The sequence below is a fragment of the Equus asinus genome, chromosome 23 (assembly GCF_041296235.1).
Source record: "Equus asinus isolate D_3611 breed Donkey chromosome 23, EquAss-T2T_v2, whole genome shotgun sequence".
In the NCBI taxonomy this organism is placed as follows: Eukaryota; Metazoa; Chordata; class Mammalia; order Perissodactyla; family Equidae; genus Equus; species Equus asinus.
In genome coordinates, this window is record NC_091812.1 from 49,527,726 (window position 1) to 49,549,109 (window position 21,384).

The 21,384-nt window shown below is 33.0% G+C and overlaps 1 protein-coding gene across 13 annotated transcripts in view; it reads left to right on the plus strand.

The window, feature by feature from the left end:
- Window positions 1-21,384, plus strand: part of CNTLN (centlein) — a 332,812-nt gene that overhangs the window by 157,671 nt on the left and 153,757 nt on the right. For all 13 annotated transcript variants that reach the window (XR_011497243.1, XM_070495470.1, XM_070495472.1 and 10 more), the window contains 3 exons: window positions 2,041-2,162; window positions 3,518-3,637; window positions 21,201-21,301. Coding sequence is in view for 12 of the 13 variants with exons in the window: in XM_070495470.1 (XP_070351571.1) it covers window positions 2,041-2,162; window positions 3,518-3,637; window positions 21,201-21,301 (343 nt within the window). In the remaining variant the exon portion in view is untranslated. The remainder of the gene's footprint in view (window positions 1-2,040; window positions 2,163-3,517; window positions 3,638-21,200; window positions 21,302-21,384) is intronic.

A 21,384-nucleotide genomic window follows, 5' to 3' on the forward strand; every position in this document is an offset into this window, starting at 1 on the left:
TGTTTTGACATGAATCTTTTGTAATTATCTGTAAATTTCTTGTAATTAAATTATTTTATTAATAAGTTTATAATATATCCTGTTTAAATTCCTAATAAGTAAACCTTACTAGTTCTTGGGGAATTCTAATACACATAATTAACTTGTGTTCATTTATGAGAAGATAAGAACATTATCAATTATCATTCTTCTATTTGGCTAATTTAAATTATTCACTTATTTTACATACTTAAGATTAGAAAGCTTACTGTTCAAAGAAGTGAAGTGATATTTGGATTGTTTACCAACAGTATGGAAAACTCAAGGTCAAGGTTAAATCATCCTTTATGTCTTAGAAGAAGGGTTATAAATAGCTTCTATTTTGAGGATGGAGAAACTGAGCTATGGGAAGGCAAAATTTAGTAACTTTGAGCAGCAGGACTTGAACTCTTTGCAGCACTTAAGACCCTGCATGTAATAGGCTCTTAATATATGGTTCTTTAACTGAAATTAACAAAAATTCAGTATCCTTAATTTTTAACCATGATATTAAACCGTGCTACTTTTTAGCGAGTTTGCAGTAACTGTGATTTGTGTATCTTCTAAAACCCTTAAGGATAACATTTATTTGGATTGCCTCTGTCAAGTGATGCCCTTCTCATGCTTTTCATCAAGCGCTTCTATTTCCATATGGCAAACAGACCACTTGGTACACACGCAGGGCTCAAATACTTTCTATAACTACTTAAGAGAATTATTGAAGTTATCCTACTAGACATATATTCTAAGTAGAGCAACAAAATATCCATACTGTTGAGACAGGTAGAATTGTAGTAAAATAATGCACACTGCTGAGATGAGACATAGATGGTCAAGGAAGCAGTGAATTTGCCTTCTAAATGATAAGGGCATCAATGTTAATACCTGGGAAGAGGAGGTGGAAGGAAGCTAACTTTTGCTTTGTGCCTCTATAGGGCAAGCACAGTGCCAGGGGCTTTACCTATATATTAGCTCATTTAATCTAGTCGTCATAATTTAAATCTGTATGTTCTTTCCCATACTTTACAGAAAAAGAAATTGAATTAATTTAAATAGTATTCTTAAGATTATGGAGCTGACAGGAGAAAGCTCCAAGAATGGAATTCAACTCTTTCTGACTGCCATATGCCTATACATTTCACCTCACTATAATATTAGAGTACCTGTTGCCCCCACTAAATAAGTATACAAGCTCCTTCACACAGAAATATGAAAAAGAGTTTAAAAAACAAATATGAAATTTTCAAGGGTAAAAAATTCAAGAAGTCACTTATTTTACTTTGAGAAATACAGTTCATAGTGATATAAATATATCCTCTGAGGACTGAAAATTTGACCTTTATAAGTTCATTTTGTGATTATATCTAAAAATAAAGATTTATCTCATGTGTTAACCTAGTAATGTTTAGACTGTCTATTCTGTGACCTCTTCAAGAGTACTAAGCCCAGCTCTCCCATCTTAGGTCTTCATGATACAAGCCAAAAGGTTAAACTATGCTACTTCTAACTTAGGTCCAAACTGATTTTCTTCCTCTTGTATAATACATGTGCTTTATGAGAAACTAATCATGAATCCATGGGCTGAAGAATTGGTCTTACTATGATTAGTGTCCTTACACTAATTGTATGTGCACTTATAACTAACAAAATAATCAAGCTTTATGTATGGACAATCCTTGTGTTGAAAAGAAAAAAAAATTTTAAATGTTTAAGATTAGCCCATAAATATTTGTATGTATGCTAATTAAAACAGGGAAAGAAATGAAACTAATTTGATAGCAGTTTTGAAATTACTTAAAGCAGCTTAAAAAAATCCAGTGAGTGGGTCGAATTTATCAAGCAAAGCTATTCTGTGACTTTAGGAATTCTTCCTTTTCCTCTGCTTAAATAAGTATTACAAATTCATTCATATTGACATACTGTTTTCTTTCAAATTTTATGTTTTGATGGGTAACCTTTTATTTACAACATTATACTAATACTTTCTTCAAACTTGTGTACTTGCTTTTTTGTGTTCTACAGAGCCAAGAAAATGATGAGCTAAGAGATGCCCATGAAAAACGCAAGGAAAGGCTACAGATGTTACAGACCAACTACAGAGCAGTAAAAGAGCAATTAAAACAGTGGGAAGAAGGCAGTGGCATGTGAGTTACATAGCTCATAAAGGCATTTCCCTAAATATTAAATGGAATGGAGTAGCATCATATAGGTGTTTTAATGGCTTTTGTTTGATTTTAGAGAAATTATTTGCTAGTCAGATTTTTATTCTGGATTTTTAAATAGAGAAAATAGTAAATGAAAACAGAGAAGTATGCTAGCAATAAGTATAGATTTTCCTGTAATTTACAGAAATCATTAGTGTAGGTGATTATGAGTATTGTATACATTTTTAATATCAGTAGAGTAGTAAAAGTGTGTAACTTAAGGCAAAAATAATTCGTATCCATATGATTGAAAAACCACTTTCAATAAATAAAATACTGGTGTTACAATGTTTATGACTCAAAAAGTATTTAAGTTTTAATCGAAAGTCAAGAGAAATATGAAATTCATATTTAGTTAACTATCTTAAAACTACTTCAACCTAGTATGCAATTTGAAAATCTTTACTATCCATCAGTTTGTTCTGCAGCTTATCTGAATGAATTGGCGGTCTCAGTTCAATTGCTCTGAACAGGTGTTCAGATCTTGGTTAGTCGTAAGTGGCTCCCCTGTTAACAGTATCAACAGAGGGCAAAGGACTGAATGAGTACAGAAAATCTACTACCCTCTCATCTTTTGAGATGGATCCTTTAGGGCGATGTTGATGATACACATTGGTCTGTTCTATAGAGAAATACTGTTTCTAAATTGGCCAGTACAGCACTTTCACAAAATAAAAACCGAGAGTTTGTTTTATGTACAGAAAATGAAAACATAAAGGGTATTTGGCATGTTTTGTAGATAATTGTCACATCTGATTTTTTCCTTTTAAGAATGGAAAGTGTTTCAGATCGCTTGTTAGTAAAGGAGTGATAAAGCAATTTATCCTGGATTTAGCTTCTGTTCACCTAACTTTTTAGTAGTTGCTAGAAGTGTAAAAACTACTTTCTGAAATATTCACTAATAATAGTTTGTTTTAAGATAGAGCATGTATACTACATTCAGATTGGTTGGCAGCAAAGTCTAGATGAGCTGATTGTTTATAGTCTTTTTTTAGAATCTGTGACAATCCTACAATGTATGTTTTACTATTAGTAGAATGAATGAGGAGATAGACCTAAGAATATCATATGGCTGCTTAAAAGTTTGCTTTCCATAATAGCAGTTTAGCTTTTTAGGAAATTATGATATAGGATTTTAATTTCTACATAAGGGTTTAGGAAATTCATTCCATAAATAGTGAGCTTGAATCAGAAATTTGATCAATAGATATTTTTAAATTTTAGGGAATGTATACATGAATTTTTATTGCACTTTGAACATGTTAAGGAAGAAAGCAACTTCATTTTAAAAATAGGACTGAAATCAGAAAAATAAAGAGAGCAGATCCCCAGCAACTTCGACAAGAAGATTCTGATGCTGTATGGAATGAACTGGCCTATTTCAAAAGGGAGAACCAGGAGCTAATCATCCAAAAGTGAGTTTCTTTTTAACAATGTGGACTTAGATAAACATTTGGGAGACATTTTGTGGCTTAAAGACCATGAGAGAAATACCTTATAAAATATGAAAATTGAAATAATCTGATTTTTGCCAATGAAAGTAAAGAAAAAAAAAGGACTAGCTTTTAAAACGTATATATATGTATAATGCAATAACAAGTTGCACATTTGCTAGCTGTAGCCGAAACTGTAGAATATGATCCAGGGATTGTGTTAATTAATGTGGCTCTCATCTGTTGGAGGTGTCGCTCTTTATTAGCCTGTATTTTAGACACTGCCGTGCTTCATTTTTGGAATGAGGTGGAGAGGGGATAACCTAGCCAGCCATCCTTGTTTGATCTCCCAGATACATACGCAATGCAGAATGCCTGAGCTCTCTTGGTTCCCTGCCCTGTCCTGCTAATCCCAGCTGAGCTCATTATGGTGTAGCCTTGCTGCTACTCTTGGAGCCAGAGCTGTCCAAGCTAATTACTGGTAGCAGCAGAACTGCCTGTTAAGGGTCTGGTGTGGATCTGCTAACATGGTCCTTGGTAGTGACCTGCAAAAGACACGAGGGAATTACTTTCTTTCTTGCTGTGCACTGCCTGTCCTTTGGGCTTAATGCTGATCCCTCCACATAGGTCTTTTAGCTGCCCTAAGTATAAAACTTGATGAAGGATACTCATATTTTAGAAAACATACAGTTTGCTTCCTTGATCTTATAATTCACAGACTATTATATTCAGCTTGGCAAAGAAAGAACACTTTTTTTTTGAAACAGAAAGGAGTTAGACCAACATAATTAACCTCTTTTGCTACTTAACTATTTCTTCATTTAGAAGTAATTTTTGACACTCAGACCATGCAATTTTTTTTTAAAGCCTGAGTGTCTTTTAGTGATCTAAAAGATTACTAGAATTTAGCATTACGTGGCATAATGTAATTAAATGTCATAGTATTTTCTTAGCTATAAATCAGAATCTTAGATATTGTATTATAACACGTGTAACATTATTAGATTGCCACCTTTTCCATGTAATGAAAATGAGGAAAATTGAGAAAATAATGAAAATTGAGGTAATGATCATATTAGATTTAAATATACACTTCCAATTACCTCTTAAAGTGCACTACACTCTGTTAGTGCTAAATGTTTGATGCTGATAATAAAATCTCTTATCTTGAAAATTATTTTATAGAGTTTATAGATTTGTCCCAGAAACATTCCATGATAATTTTTAATAGCTTTATTGAAATTTAATTCACAAGCTATATAATTTACCGTATAAAGTGATCAATTTGATGGCTTTTAGTATATTTGAAGATTTGTGCATCTATCATCACAATTTTGGAACACTTTTATTACTCCCTTCAAAACAACCCACACCACTTAGCTGTTACCTCCCAATCCTTTCACCGTCTCTCCCCAGCCTAGGTAACTACTAATGAACTTTCTATATTTATAGATTTGCTTATTCTGGCCATGTAAATGGAATCATACAACATATGGTCCTTTGTGATTAGCTTCTTTCACTTAGCATAATGTTTTTGTATGGATTACCCATGTTGTAGCATGTATCGATACTTTCTCTGATAATCTTTAATGATCTTTTTGTCTCAGCAGTGTGCCTACATAAATACTGAGTCATTATTAAAAGTGTAGAATTCATTTTTTTCCCCCTGAAATCTGAAGTAAATTCATTATTGTGATAGCCATTTGTGAAACACTTATTTTTCAGATCAGTCTTAACTTAGTAAAAGATAGTAAAGCTTGGGTAGATAACCTTAAAGAATGCTAAATAATTGATATAAACTTTAAATAATGTAATGTTTTTCGAGGTAGAGTTATTTTGTGAAACATTTATTCAATCAAACGCATTTGAGTTACTGCTGCGTGACAGGCACTCTGCTAGGTGAATGAAACGAGAATATCAGACAAACTTTCTACTCTCAGGGAGCGTCCTTGGAAACATGTTCAGTACCAAGCGTTCTAATGAAATACATTGTTAAAAATAAAAGTGTCATGATGAAACAATAAGACTTATGAAACATCAGTCTTTTATCCGTTGAACTTTGTTTAATGATGACAGAAGTTTTTTGTTTTTTAAAAAATTTATATATAGTATATTGACTTTTTTAGCATATAGTTTTATGAGTTATAAGACATGTAGGGTTATGGACATATAACATATATATAACATGTACAATAGAATCAAGTAACTGCTGCCACAATCAGGATACAAACTAGTTCGTTATCTCAAAAAATTTCCTTGTCTTGCTCCTTTGTAGTCAAATCCTCCCACATCCCTAACACCTGGTAACCACTGATTTGTTCTCTCTCTCTATAGCTTTGCCCTTTTTCAGAATATCATATGAGTAGAATGATATGAGCTGTGACTTTTTGAGACTAGCTTCTTTCACTGAAGTCAGTGAATGCCTTTGATATTCACTTATGTTGATTCATCCAGTTTGTTTCTTTTTATTGCTAAATGGTATTCCATTGTATGAATGTCCCACAGTTTGTTTATCCATCTCCTGGAGAACATTTGGGTCTTTTCTAGTTTTTTGCAATTATGAATAGAGCTACTATACACAGGTTTTTGTGTGAGCATAACTTTTTGTTTCTTTAAGGTAAATACCTAGGAGTTGCATTGCTGGGTCATATGGTCAGGGTATGTATGTCTCTGTAAGAAACTGCCACTGTTTTCCCGAGTGGCTGTACCATTTTTCATTCCCACCAGGAATTCATATGGGTCGAGTTGCTCCATATCCTGGTTAGCACTTGGTGTTGTCATTATTCTTTTAGACCATTCTAATAGGTGTGTATTGGTATCCCATTGCGATATTAATTTGCATTTCCCTAATGGCTAATGGTATTGATTATCTTTTCACATGCTTATTTGCTGTCTTTATATCTTTGATGAATGTCTGTTCAAATCTTTTGCCTGTTTGTTAAAAATTGATTATTATTAAGCCAATTAAACAATAATTCTTCTTTTTATATTCTGTATGTAAGTCCTTAATCAAACATGTGATTTGCAAATATTTTCTCCCAGTCTATAGATTGCCTTTTCATTCTCTTGACAGTGTCTTTTACATGACAAAAGCTTTAATTTTGATCAAGTTCAAATTATTATTTTCTTCTTTTATGGATCATGGCTTTGATGCCCTGTCTAATAACTGTTTTCCTGACCTGATGTCACAGGTGTTTTATCCCATGTTTTCTTCTGAAAGTTTTGTGTGTAACTCTATGATCCATTTTGAGCTAATTTTTGTAAAAGGTGTGAGTTAGAGGTTGAAGTTCGTTTTTTTTCAAATGTATGTCCGGTTGTATCAATACCATTTTTGAAAAGACTATCCTTTCTCCAGTAAATTGCCTTTGTAACTGTCAGATTTCAACTGACTGTATTTCTCTGGGTCTTTTTCAAGACTCTTTATTTTATTCCATTAATCTGTATTCCTAAGCTTTTGTGAACACCACTCTGTCTTGATTACTGTAGTTTTCTAATAAGTGTTAAACTCAGTTAGTGTGCATCGAATAGTTTCATTCTTTTGAAAATTGTTTTGGCTTTTCTAGTCCCTTTGCTTTTCCATATAAGTTTTAGCTACAAAAATAGATAAGGAAAATAGCTATAGCTACCAAAATCATGTGGAAATTTTTATTGGAATTGTGCTAAATCTATAAATCAGTTTGGAGAGAATTGACATATTAAGTATGTTGAGTCTGCTAGTCCATGAATATGGTATGTCTTTATTGATATTTTCTTTTATCAGTATTTATAGCTTTAGCATGAAGATTCTATATGTCTAATACTTTTGTTAGATTTGTACCAAGGTATTTAATTTTTTAGAGCTACTAAAAATGGTACTGTAATTTTAATTTTGGTTTCTAATTGTACATTGCTAGTGTAGAGACATAAGTTCCATTTTAGCATGCTGACATTCTATCTTGCATTATTGATAGGTTAGAGCTAAGTCTGCCATGTTATTAGTGGTTTTCTGTTTATTCCATCTGTTTATCTCTCTTTCCTTCCTTTCTGTAACTTGAACATGTTTTTAGAATTACGTTTTTATTTACTTATATGGTTTTGGAGAATATCTCTTTAAATCAGTTTTTTAGTGTCTGCTCTAAGTATTATAATACGTAACTTATTACAGTCTACTGGCATCAACATTTTACCATTTCAAGTAGAATGTAGGAACCTTAATTCTATTGTGTCCCTTTACCCACCCCCTTTATAATATAATTAATGTCTTAAATATTTTCTCTAAATACATAGAGAAATTCATGAAATGATATTATAGTTTTCACTTCAAATATAAAACGTAATTTTAAAACTTCAAGGGAAGGATACCCTATTATATTTACTCATAAATATAGTAGAGGTATTTTTTTTTTCCACTTTCTTTATTCCTGACCTTCCAAATTTTCTTCTTTTCCCATTTTCTTTCCGTTTGAAGAGCTTCCCGTTAGACTTTCTTTTAGGGTAGGTTGGCTAGGAACAAATTGTCTAAGTTTTCCTTTATCTAAAATGTATTCATTTCACTTTCATTCCCAAAGGCTATTTCCCAAAGATAAAGAATTCTAGATTCTTTTCTTCAGCACTGGAAAAATATTTGCCACTTCCTTTTGGCCTTCATGGTTGCTGATGAAAAATGCACTGTTATTTGAATTGTGGTTCCCCTAGAGGTAATCCATCTTTTTCTCTGGCTGCTTTCAATCATTTTTTGTTTGTCTTTACTTTTCAGAAGTTTAATTATGACATTTTTGGGCATGAATTTCTTTGAGTTTATCCTATTTGGGATTCTCTAAGCTTCTTGAATCTCTAGGTTTCTGCCTTTTGTCAAATTGGGAAATTTTGGTTGTTGTTGCTTCAAATAATTTTTTCAGCCCCACATTCTTTATCCTCTCCTTCTGGGGATTCTATTGACATGAATGTTCGATTCTTTAGTATTGTCCTACAGGTCCCTAAGGCTCTATTCATTTTATTTTTCAGCCTATTTTGTCTCTGTTGATCAAATTGGGTTATTTCAAGTAATTTCTATTGTTTTATCATCAAGTTCACTGATTCTTTCCTCTTTCATCTGTCATCTCTGCTATCGAGCCCATGCAGTGGGTTTATTATTTTGGTTTTTATAATTTTCAATTCTAAAATTTTCATTTGATTCTTCTTTATATCACCTATTTATTTGCTGAGATTTTCTATTTTATTTGTTGCACGATCATTCATAATTGTTCATTGGAGCATGTTAATCATGGCTACTTTAAAGTCCTTGTCAAGTAATTCTGACATGTATATTATCTTGGTGGTGGAATTTCTTAATATGATTTCTCCTTCAAATTGAGATTTTCTTTATTCTTGGTGTAATGAGTGATTTTGAATTGTCTCCTGGACATTTGGAGTATTATGTTTTGAGACTCTAGATCTTATTTCAGTCTTTTATTTTAACAAACCTCTGATGACATCATGCTCACATCAGTACTGCCAGGAAGGAGTGGGAGTCTTAGCTTCAAACTTGACTGCTGATGACATTGCGTGGAAGTGAGTGTGAAGGGGTGCCTCATTACCATTTGATGGGGGTGGAAATTCAGGCTTCTCACTTGGCCTTCATTGACAGAGAGTAAGCTATTTTTTTCTTTTCCCAGTGGTATATGGCTGGAGAACGGTGGTTATCATCAACAAGATTTCTGTCCTGCTAGTCTGCCCCATTCCCGGTTCTTTGGCTAAAGAAAACAGACTTTCCTTAAGACTTGCTTTGTTTGTGTCTGTTGGCATTTCTGGGTTGTGGGTTTCTTCAGTACCTAATTTGAAATATTTGGGAGGAAAGAAGAAAGCCAGGGAACCTATCACTGTGAGTTGTTCCTCTATTCCTAAATATTCCTATTCTTCTTCTCCCTGCCTGTCAGAGACTTATGTGTGTTTTACGTATTCTGTTCAGGGTTTTTGTATTTAATTAGTAGGAGGAATAGGGATAAATATGTCTACTTCTTCTTGCTGAGAATCAGAAATTTCAGCCTGTTTTTCTGTGGACCAGGCAGTCTTATATTTGTGTCACACATTGGGATCTAGTTTAGTACTCAGTCCTGACTACTTAAGAAGTAAGATTTACCCCTATTTACGCAGTAATGACTATTTTTTAAATTTAAGGCTGGAATATATAAGATATACTACTAAAACTACTTTTAAACTAAATTTGTATAGTACTTCCAAATCCAGTCTTAAAAGTTGAGTTAACTTTTCAAAACCCCATTAAAAAATAATGTGGCAACTCTAAGTCAGTTTACAAAATGTGATTTAAAAAAAAATGATGCTACCCCTGACCTACATTATAATGTTTCTACCATTGAGTACGGTCAGAAGTTTTTGTTGCTGCTGTAGTATATGAATATGAGGACTTGAGAAATTTTCATGGGATATACTTCCTATAATAATTCATTTAGATCTATAAAATCCATCTTCTTATTATATCATCATGCTATTTTAACAAAAAGATCAAGAACTTAGCAATCTATGAACTAATAAATTGCTTGATTCCTCCAGTATTTAACAAATACTCATATTTTAATTCATTTATTTATTCATTCAACATTTAAACAATATAATTCAGAGCCAGGCACTAAGCTAGGGACTGAATACAGAGTTGTGTACTGAAGAGTAGTAATTTCAAACCCTGATGAGATTTATTATAGGGGCACTTGCCATGTGCTAGTGAGATGAAACCACTCTTTGGGATGCTAGATAGTAAGAGACAAGTCTTAATGATTTCACATCACAAGTATCTCTAGAATATATCTATTTCTTTCCATTCTTACTATCCCTGTCCTTATTCAAATCACCATCATATCTTCCATGATCAACTAGAATAAACTCATAAATAGCTGCCGACATTCACTCTTATCCCCTCAAATCCATTTTCCCCCAATGCTGCAGAGTGATCTTTTAAAATACAAATCTGAGCATGTCTCTCCCCTGTTTGAAAACATTTTGTATCTTCTCATTGCTCTTAAAATAAAATCTAAATTCTTTATATAACACACTTAAACATCTCGCCCCCCTTCTTAACCATTCCTGCTTCACTTTTGTTTCTTACCTGAAAATAAGTATGAGAAGGCAAAATATTTCCAAAGAGTTACTGATATTTTTCCTGGTTGATGCTGAGAATCCTGGTTAGTGAATTTTTCAGTGAAGGCAGTTAGAGTTGGGGTCAGTGGTAAGGGGAAATTTGTAATTAAAAACTTAAATTTTATTTTGTAGAAGTAAGGAATTTTGCCCCATATATCATTACTCCTTTATTTCAATGATCTTTTGATCATTTTTTCTTAATGATAAAAAGTAAACAAGCTATAGATCAATGGCATAGCCCAGGATGGAGTACTTTCTTGGGTTAAATGTTAAATATATGTAGGCCATAGTTTCAAAGAATATTTTATAAAATTGAATAATAATTGCTTAAGGAGCTAAAATCAAAATATTATGGTAGGAAAGTTCAGCTAGTTTTTTTTTTTTCTGCAAAGAAAGACTCCCTGTCTTTCTAAGCAAGAACATTATTGTTCCCATATGTAGAAATGAGGATTTTAGGAGCTGCATTTCTCTGACATGCGTTGGAAATAAAATTCTTAGGAAAAAAAGTCTGCTAATCATGACATTTTTCAAAAACAAATGTATTTTTGGATAACTAATAACAATGTATGAATTACATAATAATTTTATTTTAAAGCATACTATCTAGTAGCAGTTAGTACATTTGCAATGTTGTCCAACCATGATCTTATCACCCCAAAAAGAGACCCAATACTTATTAAGCAGTCACTCCTTATCTCCCCATTTCCCCCTTCTTTCAGCTCCTGGCAACCACTAGTCTGCCTTCTGTCTCTGTGGATTTACCTATTCTGAATATTTAATATACAGTAGTCCCCCCTTATCAGCAGTTTCAGTTATCCATGATCAACTGAAGTCCAAAAATATTAAATGGAAAATTCCAGAAATAAACAATTCATAAGTTTTTTTTTCCCGAGGAAGATTAGCCCTGAGCTAACATCTGCCAATCCTCCTCTTTTTTTCTGAGGAGGACTGACCCTGAGCTAACATCCATGCCCATCTTCTTCTACTTTATACATGGAACGCCTACCACAGCATGCCTTGCCACGTGGTGCAATGTCTGCACCCAGATCTGAACCGGTGAACCCCAGGCCAATGAGAAGTGGAACATGCACACTTAACCGCTGCGCCACCTGGCCGGCCCCACAATTCATAAGTTTTAAATTGCTCACTGTTCTGAGTAGTGTGTTAAAAACTCATGCTGTCCTACTCCATCCTACCTGAGATGTGAATCATCCCTTTGTCTAGCATATCCACACTGTATACACTACCCACTCATTAGTCACTTAGTAGCTTACTGGGTTACCAGATCAACTATCGAGGTATCTCAGTGCTTGTGTTCAAGTCACCCTTATTTTACCTAATGCCCCAAAGTGCAAGAGTAGTCATGCTGGCGGTTCAGATATACTACAATTTATTTATTCATTCATTCATTGATGGACATTTGAGTTGCTTCCACTTTTTGGCTATTGTGAAAAGTGGCACTGTGAACATTTGTGTACAAGTACTTGTTTGAATACTTGTTTTCAATTCTTTTGGATATATACCTATCAGCAGAATTGGTGAGTCATGTGTAAGTCTATATTTAACTTTTTGAGGGACTGTCAAACTATTTTCATAGTGGCCCCATCATTTTACATTCCCACCAGCAAAATATGAAGATTCCACTTTCCCATAGCCTTGTCAACACTTATTTTCTCTCAGTCTTTAAAGCCTATAAACCTATAAAAAAGCCGTCCTAGTGAATGTGAAGTGGTATCTCATTGTGGTATTGATTTGCATTTCCTTAATGACTAATGAGCATCTTTGCATGTGTTTATTGACCATTTCTGTATCTTCCATGCATAAATATCTATTCTAGTCTTTTGCCCATTTTAAAACTTGGGTTGTTTGTCTTTTTGTTTTTGAGTTGTAAGAGTTCTTTACAGATTCTGGTTACTAGACATCTGCAAATATTTTCTCCCATTCTGTAAGTTGTCTTTTCACTTTCTTGATAGGGTCCTTTGATACACAAAGTTTTTAATTTTGTTGAAGTCCACTTTATATATTTTTCCTTTTGTTGCTTATGCTTTTGATGTCATATCTAAGTATGACAAATTGCCAAATCCAAGATCAGGAATATTTGCCCCCATGTTTTCTTCTAAGTGTATTATAGTTTTAACTCATATTTAGATCTTTGGTCCGTTTTTAGTTAATTTTTTTATATAGTGTTAAGTACGGGTCCAACTTCATTCTTTTGCATGTGAATTTCCAGTTGTCCCATGTATTAATTTTTATGGCTTTCACAAACAGGCTATATGATCACATGTAAGAGTTAATGAGATGAATTAATAAGATGAGAATTTAAATGTATCTGCCCTTGAGAAATCAGTCCAAGATGAAACAGCACAGGCTATCATAAGCATAATGCAAATGAGAATATAAATTCTGGGAAATGAGAATATAAGTTCTGGGATATTAGTGTAATCAAGAGTTGTGCAAGTTATGAGAGTCCATTGAAAGACAATGGATTTCAAGGTTATGTGGCAACAGGTTTTGAATCCCAGTTACTTTATGATTGAAAATCAAGGACAAGAAATTCATCTACTGAGATTGGGGTCATAGGAAGTAAACTCATGTATTAAGGATTCCTAGATAAGAGTGAGAAGTTTCAGAGCAAGATTAACATAAAACCTAACTCATTGCTGAGTTAGAGCTCTGAAGCCCAGGTCCTTTGTAGTCCTCTTTTCTGTCTCTAGAATGCTTGAGAGTGTGATGCAACTTGAAGCCTATAGATGGGCTTTAAGAAGTCACTCATGATACTGTAAAAGTACTGAGGCCTGGAAGTAAGTACACCATTGTAGCTAAGTAAATAATATATGTACAAAAGGCCTTTAAACTATGGAGTTTTATAATATTAGGTACATATTACTGAATCTGTGTGACCCTTTGGATTGTTTGTGCTTTCATTCATTAAGTCAATAAATATGTTGGGCACTGCAAGTAAAATATTGAGCAGAACGTGTATGGCTCCAGGCCTCACAGGGCTTCAGTTTATTGGAGACACAAATAATAATCAATAAGCACACACATATATATAATTACAAACTTTGATTAATGAGATGAAGCTCTTTTGTGCCTTCCTGTGTTTATGTTTTCTCCACCTCTTTCCATTTTTTTCCCCCTCTTTCTCTTTCCTGCCCTCTCCTCTGGGTAAAATACAGAAATAGTTTATAACTTTTGTTTCCTGTATGATCAACCTAAATTGTGGGGGATATATATTTTTTATTGTGGTAAAATATGCGTAACAAAAAATTTACCGTTGCAACCATTTTTGGGTGTACAGTGCAGTACTCACCTTCCTGTACCACCATCACCACCGTCCATCTCCAGAACCTTTTGATCTTCTCAGATTGAAAATCTGTACCCTAATGGTTAATAATAATAATTCCCCATGCCCCCTTTCCCCAGCCCCTGTCTCTCCTTTCTGTCTCTATGAATTTGTGTATTCTAGGTACCTCATATAAATGGAATCATACAATATTTTTCTTTTTGTGTCTGGCTTATTTCATTTGTCATCATATCTTCAAGGTATTTCCATGTTGTCACCTATGTCAGAATTTCTTTTCCTTTTTAAGACTGAATACTATTGCATTGTATATACATACCACATTTTGTTTACCCATTCATCCATTGATATTTGGGTTGTTTTCACCTTTTAGCTATTATATATTTGTTGTATTTTCATTATATTTTGCTGTACACTTAGCAAGATTGTTGGCTAAGAAAAAAGTATGATTTTGTATTCATTGGTAGGTAGTTCACCAGAGTAAATGGCAAGTATATTTTCGAGTTTTATTTTCTAACTCTTGAGATCAACTGTTGATGTTGATACCTTAAATTATTTTAATACATTTGTGACTATATACATAGGGTATTTATTTTTTGAGGTCATATATCTTTGTCCATTAAAGCTGCTACAACAAAATATGACAACAGAAATTGTGACATTATAAATGGAAATTTATTTCTCACTGTTCTAGAGGTGGAAGTTTGAGATCAGGGTGCCAGCATGATTGAGTGAGGACCTTCTTCCAGACTGCAGACTTCTTGTCTTATCCCTACGTGACAGAAGAGACAAGGGAGTTCTGGTGGTCCTCTTTTATAAGGGCACTAATCCCATTCATAAGGGTTCTTCCGTCATGACCCAAGCACCTCCCAAAGGCCCCACCTCCTAATGCCATCATCTTTAGGGGTTAGAATTTCAACATGAGTTTTAGGAGGACATAAACATTCAGATATTAGCACCATATATATAATATTTTTAATTTAATTGCTACCTTAATTTCTTTTCATACATTTGAGGCACTGTATATATGATATTTTTAGAATTACTTGAAGAATTACATATTGTTTACTTAAATAATTAGGTAGTAAATCTTGTGTTTATTTTCCTAAACAAAAATACTTTATTTTTCTAAAAAAAGTCAAAGTTACTTTCTCTAAGTGTGTTTTGTCACACTAAACTCAGTCTATTTTAAAACATTTTTTCTTTAGGGAAAATAATTTTATCAAGAATGTTGGGTTTGAACATCTGAATTGAATGCTAATGAGCATTTATAAATATCAAAATTTATCTTGAATGATATAGGTAACTGGTACAAAGTGTTTACTTATTCTAAACACTACATTAGGCTTTAGTTTGTTTTCAGCTATTTTGATGATGTCATATATAGTCAATGTAGGGATGTTGTAGGCAAAGTTATCTTCAGATGGAAAAAGGGATTTAATTTGGTAGTATTTTTTCCCAATATTTGTAATTTATCTAGGGGATATAAAAACTCTTGAGAGAAAAATTTCACTTTGAAATATTTTCTTAGGACCTTTTTGCAATGAACTCAACTAAGATATATGAATAAGGATGTTCTTGCAGTGTTTTTGTAATAGTTAGCAATTAGAAATGATGTAAATGTCCATTAGTATCTGATCTAAGTATACTGTGGTATATTAATATAATGTGGTACTCTACTGCATTTAACATGAATAAATTAGATCTATATTTATCAAAATAAAAATGCCTCAATAGCAAAAGTTGAGTTAAAAGAAGGAATTTGAATAATAGTATATAAATATAAAATTTTTACTCATAGAACTATACTATATTTTTGTGGATATGTATGTGTGTGCACATACATACATGCACATATATATCCACAAAAATATAGTTATCTAACTCTATGCACGCACACACATACATATATAGTATTGAAACATGGAACAGAAATATACCAAATTAAAGATATCGATTATTTCTGGGGAGGGAAGAAAGGTGGAATATTGTTTGCGAGAAATACTATTTACAGATCATTTTATTTTTTCCATAAAAATAAAAGCTATGGATTAAATATGGCATAATGTTAGTTGTTTTTAAATCTAGATGGTTGGTACATTAATGTTAGTTATATTATTCTTTATGCTTTTTTATGTTTGAAATATTCTTTTTGCTTTTTAAGTATGTGCTCAAAGACCCAGTAATTCCACTTTTAGTTGAAAACACTAAAGAGATCTTACATATAGGCACATCTACAAGGATGTTCATTATAGCATTGTATAATTATGAAAAATTGGAAACAAAATAGCAGATAATATAACTGTATAGCTAAAAGTCTCAAGAACTTCAATTTAAAAAAAACATAATTTTAATGAGTAGAATATTTTACCTCATACCGTACACAGAAATCAGTACTAGATGGACTGAAGGCCTAAATGTGAAGCCTTAAACCATAAAGCTTTCAGAGGGAAACATACGAGAACATCTTTTGTCTTTGTAGTAGGCAAAGATTCCTTAAGCTAGATTTAAAGAGAACTAAATATAAACTAAAAATTGATAAACTAGACTATATTAAAATCAAGAACTTCTGTTCATTGAAAGATACCGTTAAATGAATTAAAAGGCAACTTTCAGAGTGAGAAAAGATATTTGCAGAATATATGTCCAGCGAAGGGCTAGCATCGAAAGTGTATGAAGAATTCTTATGAATAAAGAAGAAGAGGGCAGTCAACCCAATAGAAAAATGAGCAAAACACTTGAACAGATATTTCACAAAAGAACACATCCAAATGGCCAATACACATATGAAAAAGTGCTAAACTTGATTTATCTTCTTTTTCTAGTTTTTTTAATTGGAAGCTTACCACACTGTAGATCTTTCTCTTTTCTAATATAAGCACATAAGGCTGTAGATGTTCATTTGAGTGCTGTTTAGAACCTCACAGATTTTGAAATGTTGTGTTTTAATTTTTTTTAAGTTCAAAATATTTTCTAATTCGTCTTGGAGTCTTCCTTGAAAGAAAAACTATAAAAGTAGATTCTTTAATTTCAAATATTTGGAGATTTTCCAGACATCCTTCTGGTATTGATTTCCAGTTTAGTTGTATTGTGGTCATAGAAGATACTTTGCATGATGTAGATCTTTTTAATTTTATTGAGAATTATTTTATGGCCCAGTGTGTGGTTTTACCTTGGTGAAACTTCCATGGCGCTTGAAAAGAATGTGTATCTTGCTGTTATTGGGTGCAGTGTTTTATAAATGTCTAATAGGTCAAGTTTTTTCACAGTGCTTTTCAAATATTCTATGTTCTTACTGATTTCCATCCACTTTTTCTGTTGATTACTGAGAGAGAGGTGTTAAAAATCTCAGTTTTCAGTTTTCTCAGGATTTAAAGACCTGAAAATGTTTAGCACCTTGTTAGCACAGGTTTAGAATATCCTTTACCAGCGGCTTATTTATCCCTGCTCATTAGAATGACCCTTTTGGGTTCTGTGTTGAATGCCCCTGGTGTTGAGCCAGATTCTTCTCTCTGGCTAGTCAGAATTCTGTCTCCCAGCCCTTTGTAAGCTCTGGGAATGGTTCCACTTATAGCTCTGCCTGCCTCGTTGAGTTTCATGCTATGCATATGATGCAACAAAATATGTAGCCACAGACTCAAATGAATTCTGCAGATTTCTGTAACTTTTCCTCTATGTAGCTTCTTCCTCTCTGGGTACCGTGCTTCACCAATTCCAGACATTTCAGCCTTCTCAAACTAATCTGTTTTTCTTCAACTCAGTGAAGCCATTGTGTTCTTCTTAGGACCCCTCTTCCTGCATCACGTTCTGGAGGGTTCCTCCTGGCAGAAATCTGGACTATCATTAGGGTTCTTGTTGTTGATTTCCTTTCTCTCAGGCATCACAGTTTGGTGCTGCCAGCATCTGAATACAGTTGTTTCATATAACTTGTCCAGTAAGAAGCAGATTTTGAATTGTAGTCCTCATACCAAACAGAATATCAGAAACAGCAGAATAAATGGGTAGTAAATCAGAGTAGAAAGCCAATGTTCATCCTGCTCAGAGGTGCCTGGGCACTCACTCTGTCAGCCCCTCTTCCAAACACCCATTAAGATTTGGGTTGGTGCTTCATTTGACTGAAGAATAAGGTGGTCCCTGATGTTTATAAATAGTTATCAATAAGTGGACTGTGTGAGTTCTTCCTCAAAAAGCACAATCTGTAAGTATAACATATTTCTAAAGAAGCAAGAAATAACATTTCCAACAGCTGTAGCCGTGTATTCTGCTGGATATGTGATCTGAGAGCCAAGGAAAACCAAGTTGAGATGAGCTACACCTGCTTTTTCTTTCTGGGGCCATCTTGCTTCAGTATGTTCCATGTTCTTAGCTAAACAAAGCAGGAACCTAATCTACATTTAATCACTGTGTGTACAGGTGTATGTGTGTGCATGTGTGTGTGCCCTTCCCATCAGTCTGTAACCTACCTGAGAAGCTGCAAATATGTGATTCCAGTTTTTAAAACTTTTATGTATGTGTATTTGTGTTTATGTGAACAAAAAATATAAGTAGCAAATCAAACTGTAAATATCAATTTTTTCAAGAAGTAAACTGAGTAAAGGGGAGCGGAAACTACTTGTTTGTTACTTTATATACCTTTTTATTATTTGAATTAATGTAAGAATGGTATTTCTCTTATTATTGAGTACATAAAAGTTTAGAACTGTTATATCTTCCTGGTAAATTATTCCTTTGATCATTGTGTAATGACCATCTTTATCTTTAGTATTTTTTTCCTTAGTGTGTATTTTATTTCCTTATCCTCCTTTTTAAAATCCTTTTCTTGCCTTAGATTTGATTATATTTTTTCTTTTCTTTTTTTTAACCTCTTCTGATTTGTAAATTTTATATTTGTTTTCCAGTCTTTAAATGATTCTTCTTGAAATTATCACATACATCATTTATTTGACAAAGTCTAAAGTTAATCAGTACCTCTGTCCTTCTCCAACAATACAAGGATCTTAAAATATGTTAACTTTGATCCTTTTCTTGGTCTTATACCATTTTGTTGTTCAGGATTTTAGTTCTGCCTTACTTTTTCTCTGCCTTCGTTTAGATATTATGATGGCTTTACATAATAAATGTTTGTTTAGTTCTATGTACGTATTTATAAATGTCTTTCAATATCATTGCCTATTTTGTTTTGTATGTTGCTTTTGAGTTTGTTGTTTTTTCTTCCTAAAATATATTCTTTAATAGTTCTTTCATTTAGGATCTATGAATAGTAAACCTTGGAATGTGGAAGATGTTACTTGTTTTCTTTCTGGCTTTTCTTTTTGGTATGAGAAGTCTGCTGTCATTCCAAAGTTCTTTAGTTGTTAATTGGCTTTTTTCTCAATTTAGTTGATGTTAAAATTGTCTCTTTTTCTTTGATGTTTCTGTAGTTTCACTGTTTCTAAGTGTCTGTATAGTTTTATTTAATTTTTTTGCAATTTTTAGTACTCTCTTAATCTGGTAATTCATATTTTTCATCAGCTCTCAATCTTCAGTCATTGTATTTTGAGTATTGTCTTCTCCTATTTTCTCAGTTCTCTCCTTGAATCATTTCTATTAGATGGTGTCTGGGCTTCTTATTCCAACATACTTTATATATCATTACTGTTTTCATTCTCTTTGTTTCTTTGTGTTTTCTTTGATTTTATCAATTTTCATTAGCTTTGTATGCTATTTAACCCATCCATTGAATTTTAAATCAATTATTATCTTATTATTATTAATTTACATTGTTTTATTTAGCATTTCTAGATATATTATTTGGTTATTTTTCTTATTTGTCTTCTTTTGTTTCATAAACCTATTCTTCTTTTTTTTTTTTTGATGAGGAAGACTGGCCCTGAGGCAATATCTGTTGCCAGTCTTCCTCTTTTTGCTTGAGGAACATTGTCTCTGAGCTAACATCTATGCCAATCTTCTATTTTGTATGTGGGATGCCACCACAGCATGGCTTGATGAGCAGTATGTAGGTCCATTCCTGGAATCCAAACCCGTGAACCCTGGGCCACCAAAGCAGAGTGTGCAAACTTAACCACTACACCACTGGGCTGGCCCCAACCTATTCTTATATGATATCACCTCTTTTTCTTTTTTCCCAACATTTTAAACATTCTAACTTTATAAAAACTCATTTTGAATTGTTCTGTTATCTCTATTTCCTTGCAGTGCATTCTCCTGTTTTGGATAGGGTGATATGTACACTTTCATTCATGGCTAACTTATTCATATATTTTTTCTTATCTGCAAACTTGACTTCTTTGAGATTTATTTTCTGTGGTAGTTTTTCTTTTATCCATTCTCTCAGTTGTGAAAGCCTCTATGTAGTGGATGTTAGTGTCTGCCTGAACTCACCAGTGTATGCTGGCCATAAATCAGTTTTTACATTACTGTCGATTCTTCAGTTCTCTGCAAATGTGTACGGCTCAATTTTGAAAGCAGTAATATAGGCTTAGGATTCTGACCTCTTCTGATTGACTCTGTCTTGCCCTCAGACTGGAGGAGAAAGCCTTTTTTTAATGGAACTCCAACCATATAAGTTCAGATATTCAAGTTTCATTCAGCAAATTTTTGTCTCCCAGCTTCCTGCAGTTAGCCCAGCCATGAAGGGCCTTGAGCATAAACTTCCATCCCACTCATGGAGATCTGGGGTCTCCAAGGGCAGTGTTTGATCCAGGTCTCTAACCATGGTAGCTCAGTTCCGTTCTACTAGCAGGAGTTCTTTGTCTTTACTTGACATCTATAGATTTAGTATCTTTGCTTTCAGTGGTATGTATTAACATTTTTTATTTTTATTTTACGTAGCATATCTGTGTGGTAAAAAGTGATCGGGTAACTTAATACATGATTTTTAAAATCATATAGTTTATATTTTAAGTATGTAGCAAAGTCAAAAATCACTTAAATCACTTAAAATATTTTACTTTTCAGATCCTAATTAAAATTCAATTTTAATTGTTAGAATTTGTTAATATTAATATATTTTTGCTTTTATTTTACTGCTAATTCATAGATCTTAAATATCTTTGCTGCTGTTATTTGTTTGCTACATTATTCCTTAACTTACACATTTAAAATAATCATTTATTGTGTTAATTTTCATAGGATGAATCTTCAAGAAGAATTGGATAAACTTAAAGTACAAATATCTCTTGATAAGGCAACAATACAAGAATTGAATACACGTCTGGCTGAGAAAAGAGAAGGTACATTTTTTTGTGAGAACAAATATTTAATGCAGGCATTTTTTTAATTATCCAGTTTTTGGTTTTGTTTTTTTGTGTTTTGG